This window comes from Harpia harpyja, chromosome 19 (assembly GCF_026419915.1).
Source record: "Harpia harpyja isolate bHarHar1 chromosome 19, bHarHar1 primary haplotype, whole genome shotgun sequence".
NCBI lineage: Eukaryota > Metazoa > Chordata > Aves > Accipitriformes > Accipitridae > Harpia > Harpia harpyja.
This window is the reverse complement of record NC_068958.1, coordinates 3,579,792-3,595,087: the sequence shown is the minus strand read 5'-3', so window position 1 is coordinate 3,595,087 and position 15,296 is coordinate 3,579,792. Positions and strand designations below refer to the sequence as shown.

The 15,296-nt window shown below is 46.7% G+C and overlaps 3 protein-coding genes across 5 annotated transcripts in view; 2 read left to right on the top strand and 1 right to left on the bottom strand.

The window, feature by feature from the left end:
• Positions 1-963: 963 nt before the first annotated feature.
• PMPCA (peptidase, mitochondrial processing subunit alpha) lies at positions 964-5,819 on the bottom strand. Its single transcript, XM_052814398.1, has 13 exons — positions 5,687-5,819; positions 5,371-5,573; positions 5,083-5,162; positions 4,672-4,754; positions 4,269-4,363; positions 4,005-4,105; positions 3,327-3,590; positions 2,995-3,087; positions 2,629-2,747; positions 2,054-2,144; positions 1,868-1,930; positions 1,493-1,637; positions 964-1,151 (listed from the first exon to the last, which is right to left on the bottom strand). Exons 1-13 carry the CDS (start codon positions 5,737-5,739, stop codon positions 982-984), a joined length of 1,560 nt encoding a protein of 519 aa, XP_052670358.1. The 5' UTR covers positions 5,740-5,819; the 3' UTR covers positions 964-981.
• A 70-nt stretch (positions 5,820-5,889) lies between these two features.
• ENTR1 (endosome associated trafficking regulator 1) lies at positions 5,890-10,511 on the top strand. Its single transcript, XM_052814399.1, has 7 exons — positions 5,890-6,116; positions 6,212-6,502; positions 7,052-7,125; positions 7,901-8,012; positions 8,619-8,681; positions 9,389-9,528; positions 9,931-10,511. The coding sequence occupies exons 1-7, from the start codon at positions 6,015-6,017 to the stop codon at positions 10,022-10,024; spliced, it is 876 nt and encodes a 291-aa protein (XP_052670359.1). The 5' UTR covers positions 5,890-6,014; the 3' UTR covers positions 10,025-10,511.
• A 124-nt stretch (positions 10,512-10,635) lies between these two features.
• The window catches only part of SNAPC4 (small nuclear RNA activating complex polypeptide 4), a 19,754-nt gene continuing 15,093 nt past the window's right edge, over positions 10,636-15,296 (top strand). For 2 of the 3 annotated variants that reach the window (XM_052814384.1, XM_052814386.1), the window contains exons 1-5: positions 10,636-10,943; positions 11,930-11,970; positions 13,036-13,194; positions 13,706-13,831; positions 14,779-14,857. In XM_052814384.1, coding sequence (XP_052670344.1) covers positions 10,748-10,943; positions 11,930-11,970; positions 13,036-13,194; positions 13,706-13,831; positions 14,779-14,857 — 601 coding nt within the window. In that variant the 5' untranslated portion in view covers positions 10,636-10,747. The remainder of the gene's footprint in view (positions 10,944-11,929; positions 11,971-13,035; positions 13,195-13,705; positions 13,832-14,778; positions 14,858-15,296) is intronic. The other variant, XM_052814385.1, reaches the window with a different exon arrangement.

The following is a 15,296-nucleotide window of genomic DNA, read 5'->3' as shown; positions in this document are numbered from 1 at the left end:
GACTCCTAGCTGAGCTCCATCTCTGCTGAGGCTGACAATTACGTCTTCTTTTTGCAAGGCCTCAAGTTCAGCTGTGTGACAATTTGAAGAAACTAGGGTGCAGTAGCAACTCCTTTAATAACTTCCTGTTTGTATACTAACTCTGGAGTAAAAGAATTTTTATTCTTTAGCATAGTTCACTTGCAAGTGAAAAACCTGAAGAATAGGATTGCTTTAATTCTAAGTGTCCATGTAGCATTATGCATAGTATCTCTGTATATGGACTCCCCAGAAACTGTTAGTTATGCCATAGGTCTACTTTCTTCTGAGCTCTAGCAAAATTATGAAGTTGTTCCCAGACGTGATTTCTAGTAGTACTGCAAATGGTAAATGACACTGATGAAATGGATCCATGATGCTTGTACTGCAGGAAACTTGTTGCTTAACTTCACATGGATAATAACTAGTATTTTCTAATTCAGTTTGACCAAGACTTTGTTCACCTTGGTAACAGCTATAAATATTCTTTTGAATTCAGCTATATGTAAGCCAAACTCTTTAACAGGCCACCACATTCCTCAAACAAGGGCACACCCCAGGACCCCCAGTGTGACAGCCCCGCCTCTACTGCTGATTGATAGGATTAAGTGGTAACACACACCAGTGACTGCCTTCTCAGACACAGTTTCAGTTGTAGTGATGATTATTTTGGCTTGCCATTTTCTCCCCAGTGCCAAGAGAAGCCTGTATAAACCCATCTTCTCTTGTAACCTATTCAGAGGGTCAAAGTACTCATCCAGAGCCAGGGTAGGCCTTTAAGCCCGACATAACGAGCCTTTTACAGACCAGTGTTCTGAAGCAGCTTTGTTCAGCTGTAGCATAGCTCCATGTTTGAACAGTATGCCTGGAAAGATGGGGGAAAGGGCTTGCAGCAACATTATTAATCTCATAAATATATTAAAAAAGAAGCAAGTCTGTCAGACATGTGCAAGATGCACTGTTTTATCGAAAGAGCCGGTACATCCGAGGGAGTCGCCCATCCTTGCTGGAAAGCGCTGCCTGGATGTGTTCATAAGTGGGCAAATCTGTTAAGTCACCCAGTGCAGCCACAGCTGGTTTTTTATGAAGCATCTTAGTGACCACTCTCTTGATATCAGTAGATTTCACCTGACCTGCAGAAAAAAAAAAAGCCAGAGCTGTGACCACTACATTCTAAATAGCATGAAGCAGCTTTATTATGATTCTGAGTCAGACCCTGTGCTCAGAAAACCAATTACTAACTCTAGACCTTCCCTACCATGCTTCTGTTTTTTCCTTCCTTCTGACAAAGATAAGCATTGTGCTAGCTTGCAATCAATTCAGAAAATTAGTTTGAAATACGCATCTGTAGTATTTATGTCCTCGTGCTTTGTAAGGCAATTCATCTGTGCTACAAGAATACGTTGTAAGTTGCTCCCCCCACCTAATTGTACGTACAGTTCAGTCAAGGCAAGGAAAAGCATTGTCTACTCACTGATCAGGGCACAGAGTTCATGAGGTAGCTTCCTTGTGTTTGTTGCCAACACTTGCCTTCCCACATCTTCAAAGATAACTGGCCGAGACTCGAGGTTCATCATGAGCATGGACTTCAGCTGTGTCTTTGCTCGCTCAAGTTCTACCTGTAAATGAGCAGCAAATACAAATAGATGTTCTGGCCACTGCTCTCTAATACAAGATACCACATAAAAGTTCTGGAAACACCTTCCTCTCTGTGAACGTGTTGCTAAAATTACTATATTCTTTTACAGAAATACTTAACATACTTATCTACAAAATTTCATTCTAGCAAGGCCAGTGCAATGCAGTATTTCAGCTCAAAGCCCATCTACAGAGTCTGCCCCCTGCTGACCTCTCCCACTGCTCCTGCCATTAGAATGAACTCTCTTGTGATGATTTCCACCATCTCTCGAACCTAGGAAAAACAGATAATTGAAAGAAGATTAGAACAATGCTTATTCTGTTAACATTCCTGTCTGGTAATAACCAGCGTGATTACTTTTAAAGGACACCTGTCTTTGAATACAGGACTACATACCTGTTTTGGATCTGCGCTGGCATGTATACACAGGAGACCAGTATCCTCATAACTGTGGTGGTAAGAGGTTGCGTTATACATCCAGTGGTGCCTGTGAGTATACAAACAGTACTTAAAAAAAATCTAAAAACCAGAATTTAAATGTAAAAATTAAACAAACGTGGACAGTGAGTCCCCTCCTAGTGCATTTTCAGGATTCTCAGCGGTGCCAATGAGAATTATCAATCCCTGCCTCTGACAATTTCTGCATGTGCCATCTTGTTCCTTCTCTCCACTTGCATCCTTGAGACCAAACCCAGAACAATACAGAGCAGTATTACTGGTACCTACTGCCAATTCTGTTAATACCCCCTGATTAAAGGGTGGGTTGGGCTAGTGGAGGAAGACAGGATTCCTGGTCACTTCTGCCCTTTCACCCTCTCAAAATACCTACTAACAAATCAGCCCCACAGGCTTCAAGCAGAATAAGCTGATGTAAAACCCGGGGGTGCTGGCTTTCAAAAGATGAAGCCATCTGTGTGAACCTGCTAGAGAAGACCATTTCTGCTATCTCTTAAACAGAAAGGCAAACAAACCTGTTGAGCACATTGAGATACAGTCGGGTGAACATGCCCTTGCCAGGCCCTCCAGCTGAAAAAGAGCCACCACCTCCCATCATCATGTTTAATACAGCAAAGGGAATGAAATCTTCCTCCTGAATTGCAACAAGAAATTCAGTCAGCTAATAGCAGAGCTCGCAAGGGTCTGGGATGAGTAAAGAGGGAGAAAAAGAGTCAGAAGAGCGTAAAGGTCAGTGCCTTCTTCAAACTGTCAGTGAAAAAGCTGCTTGTCTGTACATGCAGCACCAGCAGCAAGAGTGCCAACGTTTACATGAAGTACTGTACTCTGGGATTCTTCAAGTACAGGGCACCCAAAACAAAGGATTTTAGGTTGATACTTACTAAAAATGAGCAGCTTTCTAATCCAATCATGATGTGGGTAAGCTCTGGGATGGGAGTAGGGCCCAGACTCACATCTGACATATCTTTTTCAACCTGCGGGAAGGGCAGACAAATGATTAGGACTGATTTTCATCTCTGTTGTATCCAGCTTGATACATTCCCAATAATTAACCTGTCACCCAGATAGTGGCTGTCATGGCCAGTTTTGGCTCATGTTCATGAATGGTATGTAATTTTAGAAAAGCAAAGCCTATAGAGAAATCAGTTCAAGTCCAAATCTGCACCTCCAACAGCCAGGAAGAGGCACAATGCCACCTCCACCTTCCCTTTACCTTGACAATGCCTCCTGTGTACTGAGCCACAGATCTGTCCACATCCTTGGTCTGCCCACTGCCCCACACTGGCTCCACTCCAAGGAGGTATTTCTTCGCACACTCCACTAACTGCTCGTGCTCAATTCCCACCCCGGCAAGGACCATCCTGTCTGGTGTGTAGTAGTTCCGCAAGTATGAATGCAGGACTTCTCGATCAATTTTGTCAGTGTTTTCCACTGGGCAGAACCTGTTCAGTCCAACTGTATTGTCTCTGTAGGCTGCCTAAAAGGAAACAGATACATGAAAGTAACAATTATTACTTCATCCCCCTCCATCTAAACCTTCTTTTTCTGTTTTAGAATTATGCCTACCTGTTTGACACATGTAAGAGAAGACAAACTGAGCATTATTTCACTAATGTCAGCATAACTTAACAACGTGTTGTCACCCATGTAAGCAAAGATAAGTTATAGATCGTTTTAGTTTAGGTTAAAATCTTATATGTGTGTAGAATGTAGGATTTCAAAGTGGAGGGACAGCAAAATTCTCCCACCACTGAAATCTAATTCAATAACAGAAAAATCTGTTCTCACAATAATCTAAAATAAACAGTGAAGTTGATGAAAAACTGAAGAAGAGAATGCAGCATCTCTCATACAGGGGACTGCACGCAAGACAGACTTTTCAGTGTTTTACCGCATGGATCATTTCTGTGAGCAGAGGCTCTGGATCAGGTCTCATATTCAAGTCTTCAAGCTCAAATCGTATAGCAGTTCGAGTCATCTCAATCTCTTCATCTGTAATAAGAAAAAACGCAAGAGATGACAACCATCACACAAAATAACCAATTGCTACATGATAACTTCTTGATGAGCACTATCTAATGAAGAATTCTAAAATCTAATAGCAAGTCATGCATTGGGAGTCTTTTTTTTGAGACAGAGACTTATGTTCCCAGACCTGATAACCTGGGCTGTAGCGCTACATCAGCCAGCAAGTTGACCACTGTGTCCAGGCCTTTGGCATCAGCTGAAACAGCATACATTATGGTGTCCCTGCAACACAAGCGGAAGGGTTCTGCACTGAGAAGTCACTTCTATGATCATTCAGTAAATGTGCATCAGGAAGTCACAGATAAAGCTGCTTGACCATTACTCATTAAAAGGTTTCGAAAGGAAATAGAACTGACTTTTATAACCGTTTCAGGTTCACTTTTGTAGCTTCTTAGCAGTTCCCACAAATGCATTTCTGCTGCTTAGAAACACAAAGTGGCTTTTACTGCCACACACCAGAAAAAGCAACTCAAACTACTGTCAGTGTTACAACCACTCAGGTAACAGAGCAGAGAGAAAGAGCATCATACCTCGACGCCTGGCAGTCACAAATGCCCCCGTGCTTTTCTAAGGTGAGAAGGATCTCATCTTTGCTGCCAAACTGAGCTGTGGACTAAGAAGAGATACCAGTGTTACTAATTAGTAAAGCAATAACTGTTTATAATCCTCCAGTTGTAGCCCAGAACAAGCATCTTCTTCTACATTAAGTCAAACGGTTTGCTAAATACTCACTAACCTTGAAGGTGAAAGCACAACAGACTTTCAAAATATAATTACAGTTGCCCTAATTAATGAGGAATACTATCACCATCTCTTTAAACAGATTAGACCCACAGTGCCGTTGCAAGGAGCAGGCCCTGCCCTCGGCCACTTGCTGAGGTGCAGATTTACGGTGTTTCACACAGACTCCGGGACCCCACTACGACAAGTACGGTACTCACGGAGAAGGCCAGTTTTTCCAAGAAGTGAGAGATGCCACTGAGGTATTTGGCTTCATGTCTTGATCCCGAATTTACAAGAACTAGCGTTAAGAAAATAAGAAGTCAGCGTGACTTTTACCACACACACACACACCACCACCCCCCTCCCTGCTCCTTACACCCGGCCAGGCTCCCGCAGGCGGGGAAGTGTCACCGCCGCGTCCCTGGCCAGGCCAGCTCAGCCCGGGGCAGCTCACGGCCCGGTGCCCCCGCCAGGACCCCCCCCTTTGCCGGGGAGTGGGTACTCACGGCCCACGGTGCAGAACTGCCCGAACTTGTTCTGAGAGGCGACGCGCAGCCCGTTCTCCAGTACCGTCACCCGAGTTTCGAATCTCTCCCGGCCCTCGGCCGCCGCGAAGACCGCCTTGGGCACGCCGGGCAGCGGGCAGGTCAGCGATACGCTGGGGTAGGCGCCGCCGCCGCTGTAGCTCCGGCCGGCCGCCAGCCCGCACCTGCGGGACGGCGGGAGCCGCTGTCAGCGAGGCCGGGCGCCCCGACAGCAGCTCCCCCGCGGGCCGGTACCGGGCGCTGCATCCCGCCCGCCCCCGTTTCTCTCCCCGCTCACCGCCGGGCCGGGCCCCAAGCGCCCCGCCGCAGCCATGCCATGGCGACCGCCATCTTGCCGTCAACCGGGAGCCTCGCTGCCGCCCGGCGCGGGGTCACGTGCGTACGGGGCAGGCGGCACTGCGCAGCCGCGGTGACTCCCGGGGAATGGATGGGCGGGGAAAGGGGGCGGGGAGGCGGGACCCGGGAGAGGCCGCGGTTGGGCGAGGTTGGGGTGACCGCTCGCTAATTGGTCCGTTCTGAAGGGAGGCGGGACCCGCTCTGAGGCGAGGCCCCGCCCCGCGGTCGGTGGTCGCCCGGGTAGCGGAGAGGGCGGAGGCGGGGCGGCCATGGCGGCGGGTCCGGGTCCGGCCGAGCCCAACCCCTTCTCCTTCCGCGAGTTCGTCCGCAGCAAGGCGCGGAGCTGCGAGGAGGCGGGCGGTGCTCACCAGGTAGGGCCCGGGTGGGGGCGCGGCTGGGCCCTGCCGCGCTGAGGCGCCCGTCCCGCGCCCACCTCAGCCCCTCTGCTCTGCTCTCCCCTCCGCAGGCGGCGCGGCCCGGCCTGAGCCTCGGCCCCAGCCTCGGCCCCCTCTTATTCCCGGATCCGGCGCCGCCGGGAGAGGCGGAGGACGAGGAGGAGGAGGAATGGAGCGGGAGCTACCAGCCCTTGGTCGTGGAGCAGGCCCACCTCGCCGTCGCGGGCCCCGCCTCGCCCTCCGCCGGCTCCTTCTTCTGCGAGGGTGCGGGGCTGGCGGGCAGCGAGGACCCGAGCGTGGCCTGCCTCGGAGCCCCCCCGGGGCCGGGCTTTCACTCCCTTCGGCAGCCCAGCTACGAGGAGGTAAGCACCTCGGCCGACCTCCCGGCTCCTTTCTCAGGGCAGACGCAAACGCCGCCTGCGAGCTCCATCTTCTGTCAAGCGAGCTCGGAGCTCGTGTATCAGGTTCTTAGAGAAACTTGGTGTCAAAGCGTGCTGTCAGCAAGGGCTGCGCGATACGTGGCAGCTTGAGGGAGAGAAGTAGGTCTGAAAAACTGCTCTGCAGCATGGGTCAGATCCAGCACCTTGTCTGTCCCGCTGCTTTTGGCGTGACCCAGGTGACTTGCTCATGCTCTTCATCTTGAAGTCATGTTAATTTAGAATTAACAGCATTCGATGAGTCGCTCTGCGCTGGCTGTTTGGTGCCACGTTTCTGTGCCCCAGAGGGTTAGTGAAGTTAAGTGGTTTCGAGAGGGGAAAATCAGGTGTGAAAGTAAGCTTGAATGTAATAGAAAGTGCAAGACTTTCCAGCACTAGAGTTAAAGCTGAATATTTCTTCTGGTACTTGTCTTGGAGTGCTAGTAGTGTTGTGAAACCACACCCTCATTTCTAATGAGAATTTTTATTTTTTAGCTGAAAGAAGAGAATGCCAGTTTGAGAAGCAAGATCAATAAGCTTCAGATTTTCTCTGAAACTCAAGCAGACAAGTGCGTAAGCCACAATATGGGGGAAAGTAACCACATAAGCAAGGAGTTGTCTTAGAAGAGGTGCTCACTGGAAGCAGTCAACGTCTTTAAAGAAGAAAAATGTAGTTGAAATCTATGCTATTTATTAAAAAGCTTTAACAAACCTGGTTTTCTTATTGAAAAAGGCTTGGAAAGTAAGTAGCAAGCTGGCATCTGATGAGTGTGTTTGTGTGGCTTACGCTTCATGCAGTTTAGGTGCTTAGTGAAAATGAGGGTAGGGCTTGACAGGATGCATTTCATAAAGCTTTAGATTAACAAAATAATGAATCTTAATCTCTCTCCTTTGAAGCAAGAGAAGCATTTTTATTTTTGCTGGTGAGCAACTTGATATTGGGAGACTTGAATTTCCTTTGGTTAAGCAACCCAGTGACTGATCTAGGGTGGCAATTTCTTAAGTTCCCATTTGAATCCTCTGCACTCTGCTGCTCCTCACAGTGAGGCAGCTGGTACTTCCATGGTGATGAGGTAACCGTTTGTTTCAGAATTACCCTTATCTAGACTGATTGTGAACGACTGTGTTTTCTGCATGGCCTTTCTGCGTTCAGCTGTATAGTTCCCGTTAATGCTAATGGATGTTGAACAAAGAAATCCCCTGAACCACAGCCTAGAAGTGTAGTTCTGTGGGAAGACTTCATTTTTCTCATAACATGAAAGAATGAGTTTCTTCCCTAGAATTTTCTTACTGAAGTATTTAATGTTACAAGTGCTTACTGTACATTGTCTCTTGCTTTTTAAGGATGAGGAAGCTTGAAAAGAAGCTTGAGGAAAACAAAATTAAAGAAGAAAAAGAAGCGCAAGATTTGGAAGCAATGGTGCAGCACGTGGAACAGAATCTCCAGCTGATGACTGTAAGTGTTGGTGTTTGCCACAGCAGCAGAAGCTTGCTCGCAGCTGGTGTAGTTCCCTTCTTCTTCCTTCCTCCCCCAGGAGAGTGAGGGAAGCTGAAGTGATTGCTTCACCTGTGTGAGCACTAAACAGCTCTGGCATGGGTTCAGACTTTCCCCTTATAACAAGTCCCAGTCTAGAACTCCTTTCACTACCTAGAATAAGGGAGGTCTTTGCAGAAATACCATTTTTGGATTCATCACACCTTCAGTTGCTTTTTTGCAGCCTTCTGAAAACACCTCCTATATGAACTAAGAGCTGTTTTTCCTGCTTGCTTATTTATACTGAGTACCTTTTTCTCTTGTCCAAGAAAAAAAAAAAATATGTCCAGAAGTGATGGATGGCACTTGAAGATATCAGAAAGGAAAAATGGGGAGGAGAGGAGACAGCTGATCAGACATGACTGGGGGCACTATCCCCATCTCGTAAAGCATTCAGAACACAAGGTGGTATAACGCAAACCACATCACTTTAAGTTATGTGCTGGAATCGTGCATCCCTACGTAGGTCAAACAGCCTGCTGTGTCCTAAGCACTGCTATGGTACAAATAATCTTTATTCTATTTCAGAAACGGGCTGTTAAAGCAGAAAACAATGCTACAAAACTGAAACAGGAAAATGCACTACTTCAGGTAGGAAGCAGTATTCTTAAGGCCTTGCTGAATGTCCTGGGGCTGAAAGCATACATCTTGAAATTGAGCCTATAAAAAAGATATTGAAAAATCTTAACTACGCCTCACTTTTCCTAGTGAATGCCAGAGAAGATGTTCTAGACTAGAACATTTCAGCCCTACGCAGACTGTTAACTTCATCTCTGTGACATGTGGCACTTCAGTTACAATTTTGCTGAAGTTTCATGTGATGTGTTTGATTTTGGGGACCTGTGAATGCTGTAAGGCAACAGGGCAAATGGGTGTTTAGCTGTAGGAAAGTGCCTGGCAGAGAAGGGAGAGAAGCTTGACAGATATTAGAGACAGCTCAGCAGAGCCTGCGTAGTTAGATGATAGCATCCTCGTCAGGTAACAGCTTCCATCACCACTGTTGGAGCTGGGGTATGCCACTGTTACAACACTGGATTGGTTCTGTGAAACAAGCAGACATGAAAATGCTGTGTACGTTTTCAGTTTTAATAAAGGCTTCTAAGTTGTAGTTTTCTGTCAGAGACTGCTCTCCAGAGCAGGGAAGACATTCTCTCTAGGCAGTCTGGTTACGGGATCTATTCGTTAGCTGCTGTAGCTAATAAACTGCTGTACGAATGTGTTCATTAGTTGCTTTACTTGTAAAGTATCTAGCAGAGTTTTGTAGTTATTTTCATATAAAGTGTTTGTTTCCTCCCTAGGTTCAGCTGAAGAATTACAAGACAGAGAATGAAGCCTTGAGGTCGGGCCAGTCGGCGAGTCTGGCTGTGGTGAAACAAAACGCAGACCTTGCCTTACAGAACCTTCTCACGGTTATAACAAACTCCCGGTCTTCGATCAAGTGAGTTGTTTTAAGACGACTCTCCTAACGCTACCCCTGATGCTTGTCTCAATACTGAGGTCACAACTACACGTCCCCAGTGGGTTTTTCAGGATTGAAACTTCTTGTATTCTGTATGCCAGATCAGCTAGTCCATGTCCTTACTTACCTGCAACGTGTCTTCCTCCAAGTTTAGGTAATAAAAATAACTAGAATGTGTAAGTCCTATTTTTTTACTTAATGTAAAGCCATTATACTTAGGATCTCTATGTCTCTTACACTTCACTTCAAGAAGTGAAGTCTTCAGTCCAGGTAAACTGCTTCTTGAAAAATCACATTGCACCGGTAAACACCACCAAAACGCTGCCTGGCTACTTCATCCTCTCCTCCTCAGTCTAACGCTGTCTCTCTCCCACGTTCCAGGCAGCTGGTCTCCGGAGCAGAATCGCTGCAGCTCGTCGCTGATCTCCTTAAATCAATAGACAGAATTTCTGAAGTGTCAGAAGACGGACAGTGACTCAAACAAAACTGAGAACTTTGCCTTCATGCGGAAACCATTACTTCAAAGTTAATTTCTGATACACAACCTCGTTACGACGTGCGAAGCTGTTAGTGCCGCTGCAGAACGGGCTTTCCCGTCTCTACCTGCCGTGTGGCCGTGGCCGCCCCGGGTCGCTAAAACCCAAAGGGACAAGAGTATGCCCCTTTTCCTGCTAGGCTGGGACCACGGCCCTGCCTCCCCTTGCAGCCTGCGCTCCCGTGAGCACCCCACGTTTTGGCCATGACCCCGTGAGCACCCCACGTTTTGGCCGGGACTCCCCTTGCCATTCTCTCCCCGTCATGGCGGAGGGAAAAGGGCTGGCGGCGGGCGGTTTGCGCAGGGCGTCGAGTCCCCGAGGTTGCGGCGGGGCTCGGCCTCCGCAGGCGGTCTGTAACCCTCGTCCCGGCCGCTGTGTAACGGGTTTTGCGGAGCTATTAAAGGCCGCGGAGGCGGCGGCACAGCCGGTGTGCGGTACCGGGGAGGGGAGCGGGGACCCGGCAGCGCCCTCTGGCTGACCACGTGCGTCAGCCCCGCCTCGCCGCGGCATCGGCGGCGCTCTCGATTGGCTGGGAGGGTGTCACGTGCGGAGGGGCTCAGGTGACCGAGGTGCCCAGCCGTGATTGGGCGGAGGGAGAGGGGGCGGGTCCCGCGGCAAGGCAGTGCGGCCCAGGCCGGGGAGGCGGCAGCGGCGCCGCCGCCATGTCCCGCTGGCCGGGCCCGGCCGGGGCTCGCCGCCCCTCCGGTGCTGAGGCCGCGCTGTCCCCCGCGGCCCTCGACCTGAACGCGGAACGGGAGAAGATCCGGCGGGAGATCGAGGAGCTGGAGCGGAGCCTGGAGCCCGGCGGGGCCGGCATCGAGGTGGCCGTGTCCGATTCCAGCCTCAGCTCCGGCACGGGTACGGCGGGGCGCGGGCTCGCCCCTCTCCGACCTCCCGCGGTGCTTCTGCATTAAGTTACTGCTCTGGCTCTTGAGATGCGTGTCGGGAGAGAGGCTTGCGTCCGTTTCTGCCGGGCGCTGCGCACAGAGGGTGCTGGGAGCGAATTTTGGAGGACTTGAGGCGAGGCGTCTCCTCGAGGCTTTCCTTAGCAAGCGTCCTTGCAGGAGAAGCCTCTTGCACCGGTGTTTTGCATATTTTCATGATGAAACTAGCGGGGAAGGTTGAGAGCGCCATCACACCTTCTGATGGAGGTTTCTAGTCGGGGAGGGTGGTAACGCGCTGATTCATGAAAGGTAACAGCACACCGAATATTGCCGATAGTTAAATCGCAGCCTTTTCCACGCCATGTGAATGGACAACACAAACTCTCCTGTGTGAGCCGCTCCATTTCGCAGCCTGCCTGTGCCTCCTAAAAGTGATTTTTGTCAAAGCAGAGAGGGGGGGTGGTAATAGTTCGTGTATCTATACCTATGGTGTCTGTCACAGTCGCTTCATCCACCTGTGTTTTGATCACACAAGTCTGAATAAGGTATGCCAGAAGTCTGCAGCCATGCTGAATGCAAAACCAAATACTGCTGAAGAGTGTGGAAGGGCTGTGAGGTCCTTTCAAAGTTTATGGGTTCTGTTGGGTTGGAATGTTCACTTGGCTGCACGCTGGAGCCTGTAATTTGCCATGATGTGTAGGACCAAGATGCATCTTGATTGTTGCTGTAGTTATCAGGAGCTGCTCTTTTTTCCTACTTTAGAACAAAAAAGTGCATCCGTGGAGCATAACTAAATATCATTTTTACTTGACAGTGTTGGCAGTATTCAAAAACTCTAATGGTCATGTCTGAGATACTATGTGGTGCTTTATTCTGTATGCTTTAATTGAAAAGTCTTTTGTTTTGAAGCTTTTTTTATCTCACTGCAATCAGCATTTTTGTATTTTTGTTGTCTGACAGATGATGGTGAAGATGATGACTCAGATTCTCATCCTGAAATGGTAACCATTTTCTCTTTAGGCATATCTTTCCATCTGTCTCTTGAAGGCACCAGGAGGAAGGGAAATTTCACTCTGTTCTGGGGAAATCTAGGCAGCTGGCTTGACTCCGTAGCTCGGGAAGGATTAATAATAGACCTGGAGGTTTAGTTATTCCTGCCTGGGACTTTGTTATTCATGTGTAATAGAGAGACTTCTTCATGTGAAAACAAATGTCAGGGATCAGAGGCCTCACTGCTCTAGTGCTTGCTGATCTCTGTCACTGGAAACACACCAGCTTCTGGGGAGGTCGCAGAGCAATTGCACATGAGAAAGAAATCATCAGCTTGTGATCCAAAAATCTTTTACTTCTCTGTACCTGAAGAATACTGGATTTTTACATGAGGGGAAAATTACTTCTAGGACTTTTTATAATCTGTTTACTTTTGGTGTTGTTTTAAACATAGTATTTTTTCAGTCTTCATACAGAAAACATTTAGCAGAGAAATGTCTTAACAGCTGTATAGCACAGGGAAGGAGAAGCTAGCTTGTGAAGACAGATCTGCTGGTGCAGGTTGGACCCAGGTGCAGAGCACTTTCGTGAAACAGTCAGAGCGCTGCTTTGTGTCTGAAGCATGTGGTAGTAAATCATGTAAGGGAAGAATTGCTTCAGTAGAAGCAGAAATGAGGTGGAAATTTGAAGGGGTGGTTCTGAAGTACAGATTTAGCAGGTAAGATAGCTCCAGTGTAAAGTACTACTATTTTGCAGTTTACTTACAGTTTTGCAGTTGATGGCACAAGACCAAGTGTTGGCAGGGTTTGGAGTCAGACTTTGGTTCAAATGGGAGTAGGCTGAGCTAATGAACAGGGCAAAGGGGAGCTAGGCAAGGCTAGTAATTCTGCCTCTGGGAGCATTCAAAACAAGGGAGAGACATGCTGTTATGTGCCTCCAAATCTTTTGAAAATCAGTTTTGTAAGATAATGGAAGTATTGAGTTACAAAAATAATTATGTTACATATCTCCTTTTAAAGTAAGCATTTTTCTCTCTTCTCCCCCCTCCCCGCCCCAAATGCCTTGTTTGCTTCAAGGAAATGGAAAGAGAAGATGACAGTAGCGATGATGATATTGAAAGTAGTCTGCCACAGGATCCAGAAACATGTCTCCAGATGAACCATGTGTACCAGGAAGTTATCCAGGAAAAGATTGAGGAAGTCGAGCTTCTCATTGCACAAAACAAAGAACAGCAGGTGAGTGAAACAGGAGTAAAATGTTCATTCCTATGCTTTTCTGAGTTGCCATTTGTCATCTTCCTCTGCCCATCAAGCCCAGTAAAACTTTCTAGGACATTCCTAATACATCACAGGTACTAATGGAATCAGCTGCAGTAGTCATAGTCCCTTATTCATATGCTGGTGCAGTGCTCAGCTTGCTTGGCCAGGAACCAGGTTCATTTTCTTCATGGCAGTTCAAACCAGTGATGGTTCCATGCCTTCTTATCACCGAAAATGCTACCACTAGGGTACTTTATATCTTATATTTTAGCTTGTTGTAGCAAGTTAGGGTTTTTTTAATCATCTGCAGCGTACTGTACAAACTTAGGAAGTTACAAATCCTGTCTTTAACATGTACACTGATTTACAGTCTGTTGCTGTGAATTTGAACCCTGCCTGGGATGTTTGTGGTGGCTCAGCCGCTGCCCTCTGAAATTAGGAATTTGAAGGAGACACTGATACCATTTAATTAATTCTTGTATTGCAGAAGGAAATCATGTGCGAGCTTGGTGGTCCAAAAATAGCAAAGGCAGGAGATGGTAGAAATCTACCAGCGAATGTATTTTTGGGTCATTTTATGAAGCCATACTTTAAGGATAAAACAACAGGAATTGTAAGTAAATATAACTAGGTTACATACTGATATGTCTTTCAATGATAGATTTAAATTGTAACTGTGTTAAAACTGTGTTACATTTCAACTGTGTAACTGTGAATGTCACTCCTCAGTTTGAAACCTTTTTTTTTCCTCACTTGTTGCTTACTTACCCTCTTTTGGAAATGTTTGTTCAACCCATGTCTGACTGTGATGTCTGAAAGTGAGTTCTGAGGAGTGGCATTCCAGCCATGGGGCACTTGAACATTCTTGGTTTTAACTTAATTTTGATTGTTTGTCTTCATCTCCACAACGCAATTCCAGGCATGGGGCACTTGAACATTCTTGGGTTTAACTTAATTTCGATTGTTTGTTTTCATCTCCACGATGCAATTCCATGCTGTTGTTTAAAGTACTGTTGAAATCTTATTGTCTTTGAAACGGAGTTTTCTGAGGCAAGTGTCATGACTTTTTTCATGTGTTTTTAAAGGGTCACGAGCAAAATATCTTGACATTTTGTTGTAGCTGTCAACTGTCACCATACATATATTAATATAATATTCAAACAATTTCTGGTAATTTTTCTGTTAAATCCTACCCAAGTTGGTAGTGCATCTTAAGTAGGTATAAACGTGCATAATACGTGTCCCCATGTTCAAAATGCTTCTTTAAGCAACTGTCAGCTAATGTGAGCAGGCCTGGCTCTGAGCTGAGAATGCGCTGTGTAACTGTGGACAAACTTATTTGCTCGAAGTATCTCTATTTGTATTTGTTTTCTTACGTCTTCTGATGTATCTGTGAGCTAGTGCTAATAAAGGTAACTTAGCAGTTTGAATGTGACAATTTGCACAAGTTTGAGTTACCGGTCTATTTTTAGCAGTTCATGCTAGAGTTCTAAGAAGAAAGGGCAATTTTTCTGTGTATCTGACTCTTCCAATGTATCTAACCCTTCTAATCTTCATTAGGGCCCGCCTTCCAATGAAGATGCCAAGGAAAAAGCAGCTCAGGGCATAAAATCCTTTGAACAGCTGCTGTCAACAAAGTGTAAGTAACTATGTGCTCTTCAGTGTTCTATAAGAGCTATAACAAATGTATATATTCATATTGTTAGTTCCCCCCCATTTGCAATTAAACATCAAGACTTCTGGTATTTCATACTTGACTCTACAAAAAAAAGTAGTTAAGTAAACAGGATGCTCTGTAAATTGTTTCATCGAGTCATTAATGACTCGCTTCTTTCATTTGCATTTGTTTTGATGCATCATATAACAACTCCTGTGAGCACTCCAAAACTGAATGAGATCATGCAAAGGTAGTGCTCAGATGAGAGAAGTTCAAGGGACACTTAGCAGCTCTAGATAGTTACAAACACCTGGGTGATGATCTTTATTGAGATCTCTTTGGAACTAAAACTGAGCAAGAGGCTGCGACTTTCCCAGGTCAGACATGACATCAGTCGTTTCAGTGGAGAATACAGTCAATT

What these genes read in the sequence shown, in the direction of transcription:
- ENTR1 (XM_052814399.1), top strand. Translation starts at nt 6,015, where the DNA reads ATGGCGGCGGGTCCGGGTCCGGCCGAGCCCAACCCCTTCTCCTTCCGC. An exon ending in TCTGAAACTCAAGCAGACAA is followed by an intron (nt 7,126 to 7,900) that starts GTGCGTAAGCCA and finishes TTGCTTTTTAAG; the next exon opens with GATGAGGAAGCTTGAAAAGA. An exon ending in AGAATCTCCAGCTGATGACT is followed by an intron (nt 8,013 to 8,618) that starts GTAAGTGTTGGT and finishes ATTCTATTTCAG; the next exon opens with AAACGGGCTGTTAAAGCAGA.
- PMPCA (XM_052814398.1), bottom strand. Translation starts at nt 5,739, where the DNA reads ATGGCGGTCGCCATGGCATGGCTGCGGCGGGGCGCTTGGGGCCCGGCC. An exon ending in GCAGTTCTGCACCGTGGGCC is followed by an intron (nt 5,163 to 5,370) that starts GTGAGTACCCAC and finishes TCTTAACGCTAG; the next exon opens with TTCTTGTAAATTCGGGATCA. An exon ending in TCACAGAAATGATCCATGCG is followed by an intron (nt 3,591 to 4,004) that starts GTAAAACACTGA and finishes GTTTCCTTTTAG; the next exon opens with GCAGCCTACAGAGACAATAC.